The 21,172-nt window shown below is 39.8% G+C and overlaps 1 protein-coding gene and 1 pseudogene across 1 annotated transcript in view; one reads left to right on the forward strand and one right to left on the reverse strand.

The window, feature by feature from the left end:
* Nucleotides 1-21,172, forward strand: part of ANXA2 (annexin A2) — a 41,587-nt gene that overhangs the window by 4,823 nt on the left and 15,592 nt on the right. Inside the window, exons 2-3 of the mRNA XM_006920303.3 lie at nucleotides 5,599-5,657; nucleotides 8,976-9,075. Of these exons, the coding sequence (XP_006920365.1) occupies nucleotides 5,610-5,657; nucleotides 8,976-9,075 (148 nt within the window). The 5' untranslated portion in view covers nucleotides 5,599-5,609. The remainder of the gene's footprint in view (nucleotides 1-5,598; nucleotides 5,658-8,975; nucleotides 9,076-21,172) is intronic.
* Nucleotides 6,610-6,728, reverse strand: LOC112469865 (annotated as a pseudogene).

Genomic DNA, 21,172 nt, shown 5'->3' on the forward strand with positions numbered 1-21,172 from the left:
ATCATGGTTGCTAGGGCTGTGTTTTGTGGTGATGCATCAACACTCCACGTTAAAACTATAAAGTGGGTGTGTCCACAAAACTGCTGGATTGTACTTAGATTCTGCTGTGCAGACCAGGCCTGTTGCAACATGTTTTTGTTTGTTTGTGCAAATTAATGTTTGGGCTTTGTGGAGCTGATTTAATTCATTTCAGTAGAGCTTGTTTTTACTATTTAAAGTGTTGACTTTTAGGTTTACTTTTTTTGTTTCAACCTGTTTGCAAACTTTTTTTACTTTTGTGGGGAGAAGTTAAAGCTCTTTCACTGGTACTATTTTTGTTGTAACTATGTGTTCAAAGTGACACAAAATATGAAAATCTATAGGGTTTTTTAAAAAGGACAGACCCTTAACTTCTCTTTAAGACAGTCATGCTAACTGTAAATTACTTGTTTTCAAGTTTTTCATGAATGTTTTCCATTCTAAGAGCTTTCTTAGCCAGTTAACAGTCTCATTTATTAATATTTTCAAGGCCAGAGGAGACTGTTCTGTTCCCTATATTAGAGTGGAGCTGAGTCAGTGCGTGTTCCCACCCCAGTGGTGAATTATTTAAAACCAGTTTGAAGTGGGTGTGGCTCTTTCACTAAGTTTCTCTGTACCTCTGTTTTCTTAAAGGAAAAACTTTCCCTGGTACATGACCATTTTAATGATCTTGTCTAGTAACCCAACCCTTCTCTGGGAATGGAAGGTACTGATGCAGAGGTACTCATCAACAGATTGAATTTTCTGATTTTTTTTTTTTCTTTTTTGCAAGTTGAAACCAGTTGGAGATCTGGGTGAGGTTGGAAAGTGTTGGCAAGAGTGATGTAGACTGCCATTTTCATGTTCTGTAGAGCAGTCTGCCAGAAAAAAAGGGTGGTTGTTCTGCTTTTAATGCATTTATGAATTTCACATTGTGACAAGGAGTCAGTGGGAATGGAATTGTCTCGTGGCACATAGACTTTTCTTTTATTCTCATTCAAAACAATAGGCACACTAAGGTGAAGCTGTTGTTTTCAGTGAGAAGACTGCTCCAGAGCAAATGCGGTGGTGAACAAATGCTGTGAGTTTTGGGAACAAATCACTGTGGCCTTCTAGCCCTCTGGTATTTCCATAGTCAAGTTTAAATCTGTGCCATTCAGAAACTTACATTTTAGCTCTCCCCCCTCCCCACTCAAAGGCGCCACTGTAGACATGGCTTATTTTAAGCCTGTCCTGTTCTGCTGCCACCCAGGGACATTCTCCGCCATCCCATCTCCCCAGGCTTTCCAACATGTTTCTCTGGCTGGAGTCTTTCAGGGTGATTGCCCTTCTCAAACTAGCCATTACCTCACCTGTTAATCTCTCAGCTGACCTCACTCCTGTTGTTTTTGTCTTTTTCTTGGTGTTTTAATTCCTTTGACTGGAGAACCTCTGTGGTAAAATTGGAAAGGGCAAGGATCCAAGAGTCAGAGGACCCAGATTCTGGCTCGGTCTTGCTATTCGTTAGGGATGATCTGAGCTCATCTCTTGGTGTCTCACTGGGGCGAGACTGGGAGAGAGCTGGAAGGTCCTGTAGGGTAGAGTCTGCATAGCATAGTTTTGTTTGTGTGTCTCTCATAGCCCTTAATGCAGGGCGGGCAAGTGTGTGCTTGTTATAGAGGTTTGTTGATAGATTACTTGAATGTTACCAGTGTTTGTAACCTACAGTAGCACTGCCAAGACTTTCTTTTTCCACTCTCAAGGGTAGTAGCACACTGACACTTTCTCATTAATCAAATTTACTATATTAAGCTAATGTTTGAACAAATATGTGTGACCAAGCCAACTATTTCTTCTAGAGACTAATCATTCACTAGGAAATGACTTTGTTTTGCCAGAGGATTGGACGTTGTAAAGAAATGGGGCCATGGTTTATTTCTAAGGTGAAAATGTGTTTGCCGTTAAGCTTCATGAAATAGGAAATATATGGATACAAAAGACATGCGTGGAGTAATGGCAAGTTTCATGGACATTGCTTTGTGGGTAATGACATTTTGGCTTTTTCTGCAGAATTATTATAAATATAAATGTTAATTATGCAAAATAGCAACTCGTTGTTTAGCACCTAGAGTGTGCAAAGACTTAAATCTGTGGGGAAGCTGAGACTTTACGAGGAGACAAGCAAGGTAAAACTTCCTGTTGCAATGACTTGGACTTAAGCATTTGCCATTTGAATACTTGGTACATGGCAGGAACTCAGTACACATTTGCTCAATGCATGAATCCAGCGGCATCAGAAAGTGCTTCTGGCATTGAATGGTGGAAGCGAGCGCTGTGGGATGGGGGCTGGAGCAGATGCCAGAGTCATGGTGACTTGAGGCAGGGTTTCTGTAACTAGAAGAGTTGAGGGTAAGGAATTGGGAGAGGAAACCCGAATCATTGTGCTGTAGATTAAAGGAGTACGGTGTGTTTGGGGAGGAGCAAGTAACAATTTGGCCCGAGTCCCCTTTCGCTGGGGAGTAGATAGAGGGTGCTGAGGCTGGGTTCCCATACCGATCTTTGAGGGGCAGACTGAGCTAGAATAAGAACGCCTCTGAAGGATGGATTGTGAACAAGATCAAATAGAAGAATTTAATCGATAGTGGCATGTAGGACTGATTTGATAAAAGAATAGTACAGCTGTCAACCATAAAACAGAAAGGAAGATTTATGGGGCTTTTAAAAACCCCTATTTTCTGTCTCTCCTCACTGGTTGTGGCTATGGAGAAGAATTAACCTGAGTGGAGAGTGTATATCAGATTGTCTTTGATTTGTACAGTACGGAGGGTTCCATGTGGGACACGGTTAGGCAGCTGCCAGCAAAGCCAGTGCTCAGAACTGGAAAGGCAACTTGAAAGAACTACACAGTAAAAACTTACTCTGCCTCTGTGGTTGAGATTTCCTAAGTATCAGAATTAGTGTGATATTTAATAAATAACTGGAATTTAATCCACACATCTTTACAAGTGGAAATAATTCTGTTCGAAACTCTGACTCATTGGTCCTGTTTTTATTTCTGAGCTGTTTACAGTGGGGACTAGAATTCTGCAAGGCAGGTGACAACAGTTTACCCCTCATGGCAGATCTAGTCCAGTTGTGACCGTGCCCCGGGGGTGATAGTCAAGCCTGGACTCAGGTGGTTCAGTGTCCTAGAGGATTCATCTCTGCTCTGGTGTTCCTCAGGCTAAAGGATGCTGACGAGACTCTTTGGAATGTTTCTTGGCCCAACTTGAAAATAGAGATTACTTGAGTAGACGCACAAACTTGTCTCTCTTAACAGGACATCGCAAACTTAGTCTTTAAGTGACGTGGCCACTTAACAGGTTTTTGGGCTAGGATTGAATCATGGCACCGTGGGATTCTCTAGACCAGTTAGTTCTTCTAGTAGAAACAGAATGTGAGCGGCATATGCAACTGTAAAGTTTTTAGTAGCCACATTAAAAAAAATAAAAGGAAATAGGTAAAATTGAATTTAAATAGTTTTTGATTTAATCCAATATATCCAATACGTCATAAATACATAATTAAATAAAAAATTCCTGAGAGATTTTACATTCTTTTTCTCATACTAACTCTTCAAAATCTGGTTTGTACTTTACATTTACAGCACATCTCAGTTTGGACTAGATGGTTTTCAAATAGCCACGTGTTGCTGGTGGCAGTCCAGCTACAGAGCAAGAATGTAAAAAAAAAAAACAAAACTTTTTTAGGACAGCATTAGGTTCACAGGAAAATTGAGTGGACAGTACAGAGAGTTCCCATATATCCCCGGCGCCACATATGTACAACCTCCCCCACTAACAACATCCCCCACCAACGTGGTAGATTTGTTACAATTGGTGAATCTACATTGATTGACACATCACTATCAGTCAGTCTGTAGTTCACATTAGGGTTGACTCTTGGTGTTATACTGTGGGTTTTGACAGATGCATAATGATGTGTATTTACCATTACAGTATCGTATGCAAGTTTCATGGCTTTAGAAATCCTCTGTGTTCCACCTATTTATCCCTTTCTCCTTCCCCTCTAATCCCTGACAGCTACTGAGACCTTTTTACTATCTCCATAGTGTTTTGCCTTTTCCAGAATGTCATGTAGTTGGAATCATACAGTATGTAGACTTTTCAGACTGTCTTCTCTCACTTAGTAATGCATTTAAGGTTTCTTCATGTCTGTTCATGGCTTGATAGCCCATTTCTTTTTTAGTGATGAATATTATTTAGTTATCTGTATGTACTACGGTTTATAGAGGAAGACTTTTTGCAAATCAGGATGATACCCCAGTAGTGGGACATATTTGAAGGCGGGGGGAGGTCTGAGAGTCGTGAGAGTGGGGGGAGTTAGAATAGCTGTGATTTTCTTTTTGTTGTGCTTAAAAAGCCTCTGTGAGCATCAAGAAGAGAGAAGAGGAATCTAGGAGAGAGCTCAGGATGAAAATCTTATTGAAATATATCCATAATCACAAATAAAGGCCAATCCTCTGCTCTTACAGTCCCCCTCCTACACCTCACACAGAGCCTGGAATCTGCTTAGTCTAAAGCCATCCGAAAAGTTAGCAAGTGTCTGTCAAATAATCCCGCCAAATCGGTTTTATGAAAATATTTAGACAAAGCAAACTTTTGGAGGAGAATAGAAAGCTGAATTTGCAAGGGCACAATTTCCTTGATCAAAGACTATTAAGCAGAAGAGACCAAAGCAGGAGTTGCCGCAATTTCAATGTCATTCCAACTCTGTTTCGGAATACAACTCTGTGGTCTCCTTTATTTTGGGGATGCTGCTGCTGAATGACCTACCTTGTCTTTGTTGAGATCATTTTAATGCCCGCTGAGTACTCTTTATTGGCAGGGGTTGGTGTGTTGATTCCGAGAATTGTGCGATTGCAAAACTGGAAAACCACATTCATCAAGCTATAGTGCCACAGCCTGATTAAGTGTATTAACTGGAAGATGACTTCATCTCAGCCATTTTGAATCTCAAATACAAGGATCAATCTTTTATGGAATGACTTAGTGTCAGAAAATCTATCCACTGTCTTTCTCATTAACAGTTTAATATCTTCCAAGCATTGGCGGGCTAAGAAAATAATTACACATAGTAATATAGTGTTCTATTTAGGAGTGGGCTAGCATGAAAATGCTGTTGATATCAGTTCACACCTGTAGTTTTCAGGCCTTTTCAATATATTAAATTTCTGGTGAGAAATAACAGAAGTCATGGCTGGTTTGACGGACACCACTTTTTATGAGTGGTGGATGACTCAGTTTTATCCTGTTTGAACAAGGTGCCTTAGGCTTGGGCAGCATGGTTTGTATTCACAAATCAGTCTCCCCAGGTTCTGTTCAAACCGAGCAAGAGAAAGACTGGCTAGCTCAGTAGTCTATCCCAAACCTAAGGCAAACTATCGCCAAGCTTTAATTTTCCCAGTCGTCAGATGGGAATTGCATCTATTTGCAAAAATTACTCTAATATCCCCAGATGAAATGGTCCAAGAAGTAGAGATTAATGTAATGAATCACTGTGCTTGAGGGGAAAGGAAAGCCTCTTCATTAAGACTTTTTGTTGTATTTTTTTTTTTTTTAGCTTCTTTCAAAATGTCTACTGTTCACGAAATTATGTGCAAGCTCAGCTTGGAGGGTGATGTAAGTATATCATTTTCCCTTGTGTCATTTTTGCAAATTGGACATCGCTCTGGATAACTGTGCCACTCCCTTTCCTTGTATATCGAAGGAAAAATGGGATCACATTCAGATAATCATTACCCTTCTTTGTTCTCTTTTCTCCCCTCATTACTTTAGCTGTTCTTAGTAGTTTGATTTGAAAGAAGTATTTTGGCACTAGAAACTTTTTTGGCATCACATTAAAATTGAACAGACACTAGTGACACTGAGGTGGCTAGAATTTTATCCTGCTGTATACTTAGCATGCCAGTGGTAGTAATTGTTATTATGATACATGACTTTTAATGTCACACTCTGGGATTTTATTAATGGTTGGCCATATCAAAAATGATCCTGAGTATTTTGGACTTCTTAGTGTCTGGGAAATTATTCCAGATAAGAACTTTTTTTTCTTTTTAAATTTAGCACGTGGAGAATCTTTTCTGTCAAATAGCTAAAATGAGAGTACTATAATTCATCATGTTTCCCTTTTTGTTTTGGCTGTCGGGGAGCTCAGAATTATTAATTGTCTTTCACAGGAAATGTGTGAACCTAGAAAACTGATGCATTTGCTTCTTTGTTTTAGTTTAAAAAAAAATTAAACTATATATGAGATTATAAGTCACTGCAAATTCTTTTAGAATCAAGTAGAATATAAATTATGAATTTATAAAATATGTAATATACATCTTTCAGGTCATCTCGGTCAAAATGGCTTTTACAAAAACTCAGCAGTGACACTGGTTTTTAGGCATATGTTGCAGATATTACACAATATGCTTTCATTTAAATTAAATTACAAAGAAGCACTCAAAGTGAGCCGACAACAGCTTGGATCCTGTGGTATAAGATCTTCTGTATTGTCTACAGTGCTTGCTCTAAAAATGTTCAGATGGATGATGTCCATACAAACACAGATTTTTTTCCTTTTTTACGCCTTCAGTGCCCAGTCTTCCTCGGAGGTCTCCCATCCAAGTACTAACCAGGCCTGACCCTGCTTAGCTTCCACGATCAGACAGGATCGGGCATGTTCAAGGTGGCATGGCCGTAGACTGGAAGCACAGATTTTATGGCATATAAAACCTACATTTTTAATCTTCCCTTTTGTAACTTGTGCACACTGTTGTTGGCAACAATACAAGCCGCATGTTGCAGTCTAGACAAGTCCAGGAATTAAATGATTTTTTTCATTAATAGATCTGATCATTAGATTGTTTTTGGTATCAGGATTCATGAGAGGGCTTTTCATGTAGCCTCTGAAGTTACCGTACTCTAGTATAATGAATTTCTCAGTGTGGCGATATGAGACTGTAACAGAAAATGTCATGTGTTCCCCAATATTTTGAAGGAAGAGAAAAATCACTTTTGCCTCAATAATTTGATTTTTACATGAGTGGATTTTACAGGTAATATAGGTTCGGTTATCCATTTAATTTTGTTTCCAGAGATACTCTAACATTATGTAAAACTTTTTCCTACCCTCCGTTTTGGAATAAGATGACAGTCAATGAAGCCATATGTGATATGGCTCCATAACCAGATTATCTGGCTTTGTAAATAATTGATGGTACTGCTCATAAATAGAAAGATGTTTTTCCTTAGATTTCCATCTACATTTTGTAGCCACCATAGCAGATATAGTATTTTAAGATAGCACCTTATCCTTATCATTTTTTTCCTGAATGTGTTTATCATTTCCATTGAGTTAATCTTAGTTGGAAAGTTTAAGCAGTGAAATTAGATAGAAAATACCTTGATAATCCATTGTGTTGGCCAAGATTTACTGTTTGGCCAAGATGGTACATTACAAGTACATTTCGAAACATTTTATCCAGCCCTGAGCTTTGATTTCTGTCTTGTTCTGAGAGACATTTAAGAGGATGGCCTCTTAGTTGCTTACCACTTACCTCTACAACCTCACTACTAACCAAACCAACTCATGTGGGAGCCAAGGTGACTCTTATGTGATGCCTGTGGGTGGAGAGGTAAGTCAGGGGACCTCAGTCTCTGACTCTTTCCAGAAACTGAGCCAAGGCAAAGTCATCACGTTATAATGGGCATTACGTACTTGGGGGTAGATAATGGGGACTTTTTAGGATGGAGGACCTCGATGTTGAAGGTGGGGCAGTGGGGGTGGCTCCACTGACCATCAGCCAACCCAAACCACATTGTCCACCCTTTTGTCTATCTTTTGCTTTGGGAGTGGGTTGCAGAGAGGAGGAAAGCTGTAAGAGCATTTCAAAGGAAGGGAGTTGGCACTTTGAAAGGAGAACTGATATAGAAGCAGGCTATTGCTCTTAACCTCAATTTGGAGTGGGGCAAGGGTCAATCCATCCCATCAGGAAGGATAATGGGCTTTGAAAAAGCATTGGAAAGGAAGAAGGTATGGTTTGAAAGGCAATAAGAAAAAAATATATGAGGAAGAGTGGTAGGCAGAGGGAATAGTGTTAAAGACAGCAGAGGGGAGGATACAGAGAGGAGAGAGAGGAGCAGGAGGAACTTGGCTGACAAGAAGAGGATGTGGGCCACGTGGCCTGACCACCTTGGTGCCACAGCGGTGGCCAAAGTAGAGGGGGACTTCCTTCATTTGCCTTATAGAGTTAGGTGGGCGGGCATTTTACATTTGCTTTTATTTATTTATTTTATTATTTTTTAAATCAATTATTTTTTATGGTGACATTGGTTAACAATATCCAGTAAGTTTCACCTGTACGTTTTAACAGTAAGGCATATATATGGGAGGTGTGTTCACCTCCCATAGTTAGATTTCTTTCTGTCACCACATATTTGACCCCCTTTACCCAGTCTACCTCCCCCCTCCCACATTTGCTTTTAAAAGAATTGTGAGCCCAGCAATATATGGGCCCAAGTGGAAATTCATGTGCCAGTAGCAAAAATTTGACTAAACACACTTGTTATTCAGGCATTTCCACATTTTCAGTTTGTTTCAGTTTGTTGCCAGCCCGGTTTTATGCTCTTCGAAACCTTCCCAAATAAACGGGTGGTTTTGAGTTCTCAACTTTGCATTGTCTGCTTTTGAGCTTGTACTAAAAGTAAGATAAGCAGAAATATAGATAGCATATTCTAAACTAGCTGAGCCTTTGAAGAATTCTCATAGGAAACAATGAAGTTCCGTGTCCTATTTGTGGTGGCAGATTAATACCCGGCTAATTACCTAGTCTAAGAATGATTTGAATTGTTAAAAGAAACGATAGAAACAAAATCTGTTTTAGAAATTGGTATTTTAACAAGAGGATCTTAAATGTGTATGATTTGGGTGTGTTTGTCTTTTGACCTCAGCACTCTACACCCCCAAGTGCATATGGGTCAGTCAAAGCCTACACCAACTTCGATGCCGACCGGGATGCTTTGAACATTGAAACGGCCATCAAGACCAAAGGTAGGTGATACTTTGGGCCTCCTCTTGTCAGGCTCTGACCGGGGCATTTTTAGTTGTCTTTTCATTATCTCTCGATTCTCCACCATTTGTTGTTTGAAATTGTTTTAACGATGCGTAGCTTTAATGGGGTGGATACAAACCTACCTTAACTCACACCTACTTACCTTCCTTCCTCTCTCCCTCCCTACTTTTTACCCTTCCTCCCTCCTCTTCTTGGAGAGAAGGTCTAAAACATGAGAAAGCATTTTAATTAAATACCATAGTAACATGAAATAAATAGGCCTAAGCTGAGAGCCAGGAGGCCTGATCCCCTGGGTGTGTGCTCTGGGCCCGGCTTTTCACTTTGAGGCCTCAGTGCCTCTTCTGTAAAGGAAGAAGTTGGTCATGGTGATCCCTAAGGGCCCTTTTTTGTTCCTGATTCCCCTTGAATTTCATTACATTTGTTGGAAAAATACTGGGAAAATTTTACTGCTTTGCTCTTAAATTGATCTAATGAGAGAAAAATTTTAGAGTCTCTTTTTGTTTTTTTAACCTTACTAATTACACCACTCCTTAGGCCTGGATCTGGAATTGGAAGAGCTGTCAGAATGGGTATGTTTCTTCGAGTTCCAGCATGAGTAAGAGAGGACCAGGAGACATAAAAGCCTCTCTTTCTAAATTAATCAGATAAAGCATTTAATTGGGTAGAGTTGAGCAAGACCTTGTTCAGGTTATTATGCTCTTTTCTATATCTACAGAAGTAAATGTTCTGAGATTAGGGGCTTATACTGGGTTGCACCATACCCCTAATCCCTAGAAACATGGAGATTATTTGTGGTGATGCCTGTGATTCTTTTCCCTTTCTGGAGAAAGCACTTCCTTTTCACTGGGAGGCTAAATCGAGATGCAGACATGGCCCAAGCGTCGGAGCTGCTGGTTCATACCCCTACTGAAAAGCCAGGAGACGTTTTTCTCTTCTGAGTGGTTTAACTTCCGGACACACTCGTATAATTCACATACAGGTCACAGAAAGAGGGAGAACTTCAACCAGGATGACCTTAGGAACTTAAGGAGGATGATCAGGTCTTGGGTTATGCCTGCATATTTACTGATTGAGCCCTTTTTCACTCTCAGAATTGTTCTACTTTGCAGAATAAATTACATGTTCACCTTTCCTAAAACCCTTTGAGAAACTGGTGACTTTTTTTTCCAGAGGTAGGAAGAAAAGTAGAAAGATTTTTTTACATCCTATGGTTCCAGTAGGACATAGGGGTTTGCATCATCTGCCTCAAAGCAGCCTTCAGTTCCTTGGGGATACTGTGGGAACCTCCCAGAATGGCTGCCTGAGCAACTGAAAGGTTGCTCATTATTAAAGCATCCAAATTTGACTTTTAAAAAGTCTTTATCTTTGGTGCTTTTAAATGGTCATACTTGTCAAAGGCCAGGTTGGGAAGTCAGGAAGTCACTAATCAGAAAATTAAAAACTGCAGAACTATCTATCTCAGTGCAGTCCATTCTACTCAGTGGAGCATAGTAGATGAGAGCATGTGTGATCATGGGTTCGAATCTTGGCTCTGCCACTAATTTACTAGCTATCTGACTCTGGAAAAATACTTAACTTACTTAAGCCTCAGTTTTTTTGATAGTAAGTAGGGCTAATCAAAGTTACTATATCACAGAGTTATTGTGAAGTACCACTTAGCATAGTGCCTGGCATATAAATATTGCTTAAAATAGATTACCTACACACACACACACACACACACACACGCACATGCACACGCGCACACACACAGAGTTTTCTTACTCTTTGGGTGCGCCTGCATTCCTGGGGCTTCCCAACATGCCATTGTAGAAACATACTCCAAGTTTAACAGTTAACTCATCTGACAAAGATGGTGGCTTTTACCAGCTTGAGACAAAGGCTGCTTTTATCCCTGCATGAGAAAGCTTTTAGCACACTGGAATGTCAAGATTGCGCAAGTGAACTCTGGCAACAGCTGAAACTCTCATGGCAATAAAAATACCTTCAGGCCCTTTCTGGGTTAGTAGAAAAATACTGAGATTTCTAAGCAGAACCATCTGAAGGGGTAGGATTTGGATTCCTGCTTTCCAGTTTGCTCAAAAGCAGCTGACATCATTATCCCAGCTGCAACTTTTTATTGTCTTTATTGAGTGCTCATGCGAGCAGGCATTACACCAAGACTTCAGAAACATTTGTCTTAGATGAACTTGAAATTAACCCTCTGATGTAGTGTTCCATCACCCCCAGTTTATGGGTGACACAGTTGTTAATTAACATGTGTTAGGTCTCTTTTTTTTTTTGCTGAGTAAGTTTCAGGCATGAAAAACGTTTTCTAGTTGTGGTTCTTTTGATATCAGAGGCATGTCATATTCGTGGTCCAGCTTTAGGTCCCTCGTCTTCTTTTCCACACTTAATGCCCAGTGACTTCCACTTAGGAACTCATTTATTTTTGCGGGGTTCCTAGTAATTTTAGAGAATAACTAAATTTTCCTGAGTTGTCTATTAGTTCTTTAAAATAATTCTTAGATTGTCAGTACGTTTAAAATCTTAAATTCTTCTAGGAAACTATTGAAGAGAAAGAATATGATATCCATACAGAGCTCAGTACACCAAAGATGTTAGTATCAGTATTGATTATGATAGTGAAAAACCCAGATGTACCTTCTAGTTGGGGAGTGACTTAGTGATGGTAACTCCTTCTGTATTACAGAGAACATCTGTAGACTGTCATTGACATGAAAAATAAAGTTTCTGAACCATTTTTAACATTTTTTATTGTGATACAATTCACATATCATACGATTCACATAAAATGTACAATTCACTGATTTTAGTGTATTCACTGAGTTGTACAACCAACCATAATTTTAGGACACTCATTTTAACATACATTCACCTTAACTATGTCGGTTGCTTAGGAAAAATGGATATAAAAGTATATACAGTATGATTACACCACAACAATTTTTCGTGTCAAAAAGAAAAAAAAAGCATTATTAACTGATACAGGATTATGGGTAATTGATTCTTTTCCTTTCTTGCACTTTCAGTATATTCTGTTTTTCAAATTTTCTATGATAGTATATATTACCTTCCTAATGAAAGGCAATAAATTTAATTACAAACAAATGAAGTCATTAGTTGGGAAGATCCCTTTTGTTCCATTTCCTTCTCCTTGATACTTTTAGATAACACCACTTAAAAAATGAGCTAATAAAGATCTTGCCTTCCCTTTTAGAATGCCTTCTACCCTAAGTGTAATTAAGGAGCTATGCCACACCTTAACCCCACTCCCACTTCAAACCCTTATCCAGAGAACAGAAGGCTAGGTAATTGGCGTTTCCTTGACATCAAAGGAAACAAAAGGTAAACCGCAAATGCCATACAAATAAAAGCTGAAGGGCCACGTAAAAGAAAGATGACTATGGGAGCCTTCTGTCCTAGAGAGGGTAGACCAAGTGTGTGTGCAGGGGTGACAAGTGCAGAGCATGCTGGGTGGTAGGTACTTGTCCCCTCTGACGCACCATCAACTACATCATGTACTCATAGGAAGGAGAGCTGAGAGCAAGTCACCTGTGGTGGAGAGTTAATCAGCTGCTGTTAAACACAAGGATTGTAAACGAGCAGACCTGGCATGGGGAGGATTAACAGGAGGAATAGATAAGGGCGAGAAGCAGTTCTTAACTATCCCTCCCCTTCCATCCTTACCTACCGTCTCTCACCTGGGCTGTTATAGTGTCTCCCCTTTTAATGGGCCTCCTTGACTCATTCGCTGCAGAGTCTCTTTCTGGTTTCATTTCCAGGCTATTTGGTGCCCTAAACAGAACCTTTGCTCTGTCAGGAGTGTGCGGCCCCCTTTTATTGGGAGCATCAGCTTACTTATAACATCCAGGCAGTTGCCCCTCACCTCTCAGCCTGAGCTGATATACTGCCTCTTCTCCAAGCTTTCTCTGAGAGGTCACAATCCATTATTTCTTGGTCTGTGTCTCATAATACTTTACATACTCACGTAAAGCTCTTGTCACATCATGTTGTAGTAACTTATACGTGGATTTGTCTCTCCCACGGGCACGTGCGCTCCTTGAGTGCAATTTCAATACGATTATTTCATTAATCGTATTTAATCCTATTTACATAGCCCTTGGGACTGTGTGGGAAGGTAAACCCAAATAGTCAAAGTATACACAGATACCAGAGCACACAGGAGAGTGTAAGGAGTGGGAGAGACACATGGTCGGCAAGATGAGGCAGAAAAGAGTAGTTCTAGAATCTGGACAGTATCTGGAAATGATAATAGTTCCTTAGCAAGCTTTGATCTGTTTTCACAAAATGAATTTAGCTCACTCTCCTAAGTCTGCTTTTTTCCTAGTTTGAAGGGATCTCAGTATTTCTTGAGTATGTTACCTAAACCAAATGCATGATTGTTTTGTGTATGCTCTGGCTTGAGGTAGACTATGCAATTACTTACCTTAATTTATGTCTAGTTAGAAACTGAATAAAGTCATGCAAAAGTAGTAATATTGCTTAATTAACAAGAGGTTTCTGAGACTTAAATCTGCAGGAGTCTCTTGGTCTAGATTGGCCTTGGGTTAAATATATACTGTGGAGTGTACAACACAGCTGTGAATGGTTTACCATATGGGTCCAAATAACTAGAGAGGAAAGTCAGCTAAATTAGAAAAGGATGAATCTAGACTACATAAAATAGATTGTAATTAGAAGCAGCACAACCCTGGAGTTAGTGTAAGTGCCAATAAACTGGTACAGCTTGGGTCTCTCTCTCTTTCTGGAAGGGGAGGGTAATGAGTTGCCCTATTATTATTGCCAGTTTTGATTTTAGCAGTATTTGTGTTCTCCGGAAGGGATGCAAAAGCGGGTAATGTTTTTCCCCTTCTCATAAGCACAAGTATAGAAGCATAACTGCAGCAAGTTTTTGCACTGATTTTTTTTTTCTCATGCTTTTAAAATGGAACCACTTAAGATTTCCAGCGTGGCCAAAAGACTAATATCCCTATGCCAGTGGAGAGCAAAACCAGGACTTGTGTTTTTGGTCTCACTTGCATACCTGGAGGTATATTCATTCAGTTGAGACAGCAGTTGGGAATATATTCTCTTGAAGATGCCAGGAGGCAGATTGGTTCTGAAAAGTAGCTTGTCTCCTGTTAGAGCGGTGTGAGAGGTGAGGGCCCAAACCAGCAAGAACCCCTAAGTCTAAGTGAGATTGTGCTTGTGAAAAAGGCTTTTATGACTCACGTAGCCCAGGGCCATCTCACCCTTCTCAAGGGAACAGGAGAGAACATTCCTGTTGCTGAGGTCTTTCCCTTTGTGTACAAATTTACTTTAGATTGAGATCTCATCTTACAGCACTGCTGGGAACAAAGAGGGACCTGAACTGAATCACCTTTACTCAGAGCACAGATTTTCTGATTTCCTTCAAAATGATCTTTGTCTACGTGGATTTGTCTAGGTGCCCACCCCAAACTAAGAAGCCTATAAAACATGGGTAAAGGATTCCATGGTCCCTTTCTAATTGTAGGTATCAGCCTTTGTTGCCTGCCTCTCAGCTGTTTCTTTTTTGTAAAATCTCACCTTTTCCCTGAAGAAATATACCAATACCACCCAGGGACAGTGGTAGAAATCAGATTCTTATCTGATGTCAACAGTGTTAAAACAATAAATAGTAACTTCACTATCAACTGAGTTCAGGGTAGGTATGTTGTTGCATCTGTTCAGATTTTTAATTTTCTGTCTCAAGAGGCTGATAGAATAGCAGGGTACAAAAATGGTGCTTGCATTTTATGTGTAGCCCTTCCTTTACAATTTGATTTGAATCTTGAGTGGCGGCCTGCTTTGTATTTTCCTGCTGGTCCTGTAGAGTATTTCAGAAATAAAATTTGGCACAGAAAGCAGACAGGGTTCTGGATTATTAAAGCATCCGGTGTGTTACCAAATGGGTGGTACTTAAATCCTTTCTAAGGGACTCAGCTGAGGAGAGACCAGAACAGAATGGAAATAGAAGAAATGTGATGTCTGGGCCAAACCTTTGTAGGCATTAGCTAACTGACGCCTTCCCCGAGTGGGGACCATGTCCACCAGACTGGGGAGAGGGGCCTAGCTTCCCTGCCTCCTCTCACCCTGTGCAGTGCTTGTTTTCTGTCCTATCTGACTTTCAGGCAGCTGCTGGCTCGTAATCTAATATGTGCTAATGGCAAAAGTGTTCCCCATTTTCTCTATGCCCTGTATTTTCATAGACCAAAAACTGAACACAGTCAGGAGCCAGAGAAGCCAACTAGAGAAGGCAGTAGACATGTTCCCAATCATTAACCCAGTCAGTCCTTTCTGCATCTCCATAAATTAAGTGTTCTCATGACCTCTGTTTTACAGGATGAGAAACTGAGGCATAGAGAGGTAACTAACAGATCTCAGATCGTATAGTAGTGAGTCCCATATAGTTTTTAGAGTACTTTACCTGTCACTGCCACTTACCCAGATGCCTCTCTTTTGCATTGTCTATTGCCCACCTGGATGTCTGGCTCCTGGTGAGACCCTCTGGAGATAGAGTACTCACTTCTGTGAGGGATCCAGAGCAGTAACTCCGAGAACAGGAATTCCGAGTCAGGCAGTACCGTGGCTGATGGTGTGAATGATACTTTTGGGCAACAGTGTGTGTGTGTGTGTGTGTGTGCTTCTGCATGTGTGTGTGTATACATGTGTGCATGTTGTGGCTGATGGTGTGAATGACACTTTTGGGCAACAGTGTGTGTGTGTGTGGGCTTCTGCATGTGTGTGTGTATACATGTGTGCATGTGCGTACTTCTCTGTTCTAAAATCATTCCCAGTAGACAGATGACTTGTTATCTGTTCAGTGGCCGTGCATTGTTACTTGGTGGCAAATCATTATCAACCAGTTATTAAATGTGTATATGTTTATGTGTTCTAAATAGTAAGCCCAGTTCTGTAGAGATATATAGATACATTACTGTCCCTGATTCTTTTTAAAAATGAGAGGGAGGAGTATGGTATGAAGAAGTATCAAAGTATAATTTCTAAAAGGTGCAAACGTGACTCAGATATAGGATGAGCACATGACAAACGTTTATTTAACTCACTGAAACAAGGCTGGTTGAAAGGAAAATGTGAGAGACTGGGTGTTTATAGGCACCGAGAAAAGAATATTGGAATAAGATTGCTGAACTGGATACAGACCATTACTGTCCTACGGGGCACTAAAGCCTGTAACCTTTGGAGGTATCCTTTCTACTGGACCAAAAATCTAAAGGTTAACATGGAACCTGTGCCCTAGTCAATAGTAAGTAGTAAGAAGTCAAGTTTGAGCACACACCTGGGCAGACAGTCTTGGATGGGCCTCTTAGTCACAATGGAGGACATGCTATTTTTCTCTTGCCTTATTTTCAAGTTTTGGATACTTTTCTGTAACAGGAAGCAGGATAACCCAATGCAATAAGCCTGGGTCTTTAATCTAGGTTTGAATCACAGCTCTGCTTGTGTGATTTTGGGGAAGTCCTTACCTTCTATGGTTTCCTCACAGGTAAAATGGGGATGACAGTAACACCCACTGCAAATAGATGTGGTGAAATTACATGACAGAATTGTGTAAAACACCCAGTAAAATGTCTGACACATAGTAGGTAGGTACTCAGTATTTTATTATAATAAATAAGATATGTCCACACCTATGCAAATACGGTTCTTTCCTCTCTCTGTGCCCTGCCTCTGACCTTGTAAAGATCATTTCTTCTGAGGTTTGATACTGATAGGCCTGAGTAATCTAAGCTAAGTCTTGGTTTTCCCCATGATCTAGATAAGGAGAGGATCTGGGCAGTTTTCCTTCTGTTTTCTAATCAGTCAGCCGCACCCTGAGGGCCTCCCGAGTCCTTCATCACACAAAATGAAATCCATTTTCTTTGTGCAGTCCCTGTGTCTTGGCAGATGTGAGTCAGCATCCTGTTCCTTGCCCCTGGACAATAACGACACATTTTCCATGGAATGCCAGATGTGGAGCTGACATGGGGTTTCCACCCGCAGAGAGGAGGAGGAATCTCCAGGGGGCTGATTTTGTGGTTTGGGATTCAGCCATTATTTTAGACTGCAAGTGTTCTTTATGTTTTAAAGATACAGCCGATGGTTTAAGGGACCCAGGACCCTAGAGTTTTTGCTTGAGACCTGCTGCCAGTGGCGCCTCCTTGTGGCTTCAGAGCCGTTGCTTCAGGTCGATTGGCATTTAAGCCAGTGGCTGACCTTTCCGAAGTCCCAGCTCGGAGTGCTAGAAACAGTTTTGTAGTTAGCTGATGAGATTAGCTGACCACTTTCATTCAGGAATAAATGCTTACAAACTTCCTTGTGCTGTTTCCCATCAGGAGCCAAATAAATTACGACTTGGTTCTTCATTCTTGAAAATCTTAACTTACATTAGCTGTGAAAAGAAAGTTTTCAAAATGCGTCTGAATCACAGAATTTGTGTTCTCTCACCTCTTAGTCTGTAGGATCTCCCACCCACGTCACTGTTCCCCAGTGCGAGCCTTGCTTAGGTTACTTTGTGACCTTCCACGTCAAACACAAGTGGAAAAGGAGCATTATTCAGGTTTATTGGGTTTTCCTTATGCTTTTGTCCCACTCACACTGGGCCCTTCCACCCCGCAAGTACATCCCTACACACGGGAACGTGAATGATCTGAAAGTGTAAATGCAGAAGGCAGAGCCTCATCTCCCTGGCGTCTGCGCCTGTGTTAAATTTGTTAAAGCTTTCGTAGTGTACTGGCACTCGCTCTGTTGACAACAGTTAATGCTGACACAGATAGCTGAGTGTTCATTGCTCATCCTGCTGCTGTATCCTGGGCAGAAATAGTGAGTAACCGGATGACCCTTGCAGCTCAACCTGTACTGAACTATTTTCTACAGGAATAAACTGCCTCACCAATTAGGATAGCAGGTCAAGAGGAAGCAGCAGTGTTCTGAAGATAAGATGGTTAAATCCCACAGGCAGATATGTGTATTCTGGTGTTATGACATAGGACATGCCTTAAGTGGCTTTGACTAGGCAGTTGATCCTGGGCTCCATGAATTTTTCCTCTTTTCAGTTCAATTTGAAATTTGCAGACAATGGTATGGGAGAAATAGCTGATGTAGGTAAGGTTCTCAGAAGGGAGAAGAGGCTTCCATTTGCAGAAATAGCCTCCATTTAATTTCTTTGTAGTTGCTGGCATTAGCATTTTTGTAAAGCATCAGATTGTACACTCATAAGGTGTCCCAGCATGTTGGATGCTGCCTCTCAGCAGGCTGTTTGCTTGGTAAATAATTTAGTTAAAATACATTTAGATTCCTTCAGACTATAGTAGTTGCTGCCTCCTAGGTGAGATTCAGGTTAACTACCCGGGCTCTTTATGGGGATTTCCAATAATTGGATTGAATTCTGTCTCTAGGCTGGACGCTTAGGTGCTATGAACAGAAAAGCGAAAGTTGTTTCATTGACTAAGAGCATGAGACTACACTGCAGTTTGTGCAGTGAACTCTTTCCAGGTGTTATTTCTTACGTGGGTTGTTTAGACAAAAGCATTTCTTTCCAATAGTGGACCCTGCACCTCACAGAAGCAGTTGGTAGAGGTATACTTAAACGTCTCGCACATAGGCAGGTTTCTAATGATTCCTCACCGTGCTTATTCACCTCTGTTGGTGATTCTCAAAGATTCACCAGGGAGCCAGGTGAAATGCTGCTTCTTGGGTCCAAAGTCCAAGAAAACCTTTATTCAGTAGCTCTCAGGTGGGGCCCAGGGAACTGTGTTTTTAGTAAGTGCTTCATGTGATTCCAATTCAGGTGGATCCAGGACCACATTCCGACACAAACATAACCTTTGCATTTGTTCCAGAGGGAGAATAATTTTTCATGGGTCAGTGTTCTTGGTATGTGTTCAGGTCAGCAGCCCCAAAATTGATTTCAGGAAATAATTGAATTTAGGTTATAGGATATAATCGTATTTTGTTGTTGTTCTCCAGCATTTTCAGACTTGGGTAAGAAAGTTAAATATGGAGCAGAAACACATCTATAAACAAATGATTTTCCTAATATAAAGTTAGAACCATAGAATACTTAGAGACAGAGAGCACGTACCAGGGAGCACTCATGCATGTAGGTAGGTGTGCATCCATGTGTACATGCCCACACACGTCCACTAAAGTAGCCTCTAACTTTAATGTGTCTTTGAATAAATCTGTCCTGCCCATACCTAATTGAAACTAAATGTGTTAAAGCTTGATTTGACCCGTTCGTGTTTTGTGGGAAGGCAGATGTTTCCACAGGTGACAGTTACAGAGCTGGGCCTCAATCTCTGATCTTCAGCATCTCTATCTATAAATTAGGACAGGAAATAGCTATCCCCACTGGGTGATCAAATAAGATAGTCGGTGTTAGGATGTTTTGGAAACGAAAGAGTTATATAGATGTAGCTCCTAATTATTTTGCAAATTGTGTTTTATTAACTAACTTATTTAGAACTGTGCTAGGAATCTGTTGAAGTGAAATCACTAGTTGATTCTACATCAATAATTGTATATTATTCATAGTGTATTTAAAAAAGAACCTTTTATGGTCATTATGGTGAACTTTGAAAGCATAGATAATCAAAAGAAAGAAAATAAATTATCTATAATCCCACTACTGACTATTAAAATTTTGGTATAAAGTCTTCTGGATATTTTTCTATATATGTCTGTGTGTTTTATAAAAGTCAAGTTATACTGGGTGTACTGCTTTGCAACCTTTTAAACAGTATATTGCGAACATTTTTCTATGTCAATTAATACTTTACACCATCATTTTATTTTTATTTTTATTTTTTTAAATGCCAGTTTTTATTATTTTTTTCATACTATATATATAAAATTTTTTTTAACATTTTATTTTTGTATTTCCTCCCTCCCTCCTTCCCCTCCCCTCTGTAACCACTAGTCCATTGTCCATGTCCATGAGTCTCTGTTTGTTTGTCCTGTTCATTTGTTGCTTTTAGGTTTATATTCCACATATGTGATATCATGTGATTTTCATCCTTTTCTGTCTGGCTTATTCCGCTTAGTATGATTATTTCAAGGGATCCATCCATGTTGTTGCAAATGGCAGTATTTCATCTCTTCTTATGGCTGAGTAATATTCCATTTTTATACCATCATTTTAAATGACTGTTCTTATTGCATCCCTTTATATGAATGAAAAAACATTTATTTAATCAGTCTTTTATTGGATATAGTTCCCCCCTTTATTTTTTGATGTTATATATGATGTTGAAATAAGCATCTCCGCAACTGAATCTCCTATACACAGTTGGGTTTCTTTATTGACATTGCTATTTTGAAAATCAAAGCTAAAGTAATAGATGCTGCAATTAATATAACTGACTAATGTATTGGAATGAACTCACTTGAAATGAGTATATTAATACAAAAATGTTATTTATTTTTATACCCAGAAATTCTAACTTTCTACTTTTTACCCTTTCTAATATGATGGAGAGTTGGGGATACGTTCTCTGTCAGTCTGTTCATGTCCCCTGCCTCAAATCATCACAGTTCTGACCTTTCTGTTGCTTTGGAACTCTGCTGCTTTCCTATAAGCCAGGCCATTTGCAGTTCACATGTGACTTCATGGACTCAGCCACTCTGTTCTCTTACCCAAGAATTACCTATCCAGTTATGGCCAAGACTCTTTATTAAACAAAGTTCTTAATCAGTCAAGAGAGAGACCTTTTACTTTATGAATTCTTAAAAATCATGCTTTCTTAAGGTAAATGGCATGTTAGGAGTATTTCTGATATAAAATTATAAACTTTCAGATACCAGAAGGCATTGCTTATCTTTGTAAATACACATGTTCCAATTAAAATAGGCACTAAAATATTTTGGTGGCACTTCAAAACTCCCAATTTAGATTTAATTTAGATTAAAACACTTATTCTTTTTAATAAAGTTATAAAATTGATTATTAAAATTGCCTATTGAAGATTAAAAGCAGTGGAATGTTTATTTTCCTTACAAAACAATTTAGTCTTCGATAAGTATGATTGTATTAATCAATTATGCTATTAA

This window comes from Pteropus alecto, unplaced genomic scaffold, assembly GCF_000325575.1.
Source record: "Pteropus alecto unplaced genomic scaffold, ASM32557v1 scaffold86, whole genome shotgun sequence".
NCBI classification, from domain to species: Eukaryota; Metazoa; Chordata; class Mammalia; order Chiroptera; family Pteropodidae; genus Pteropus; species Pteropus alecto.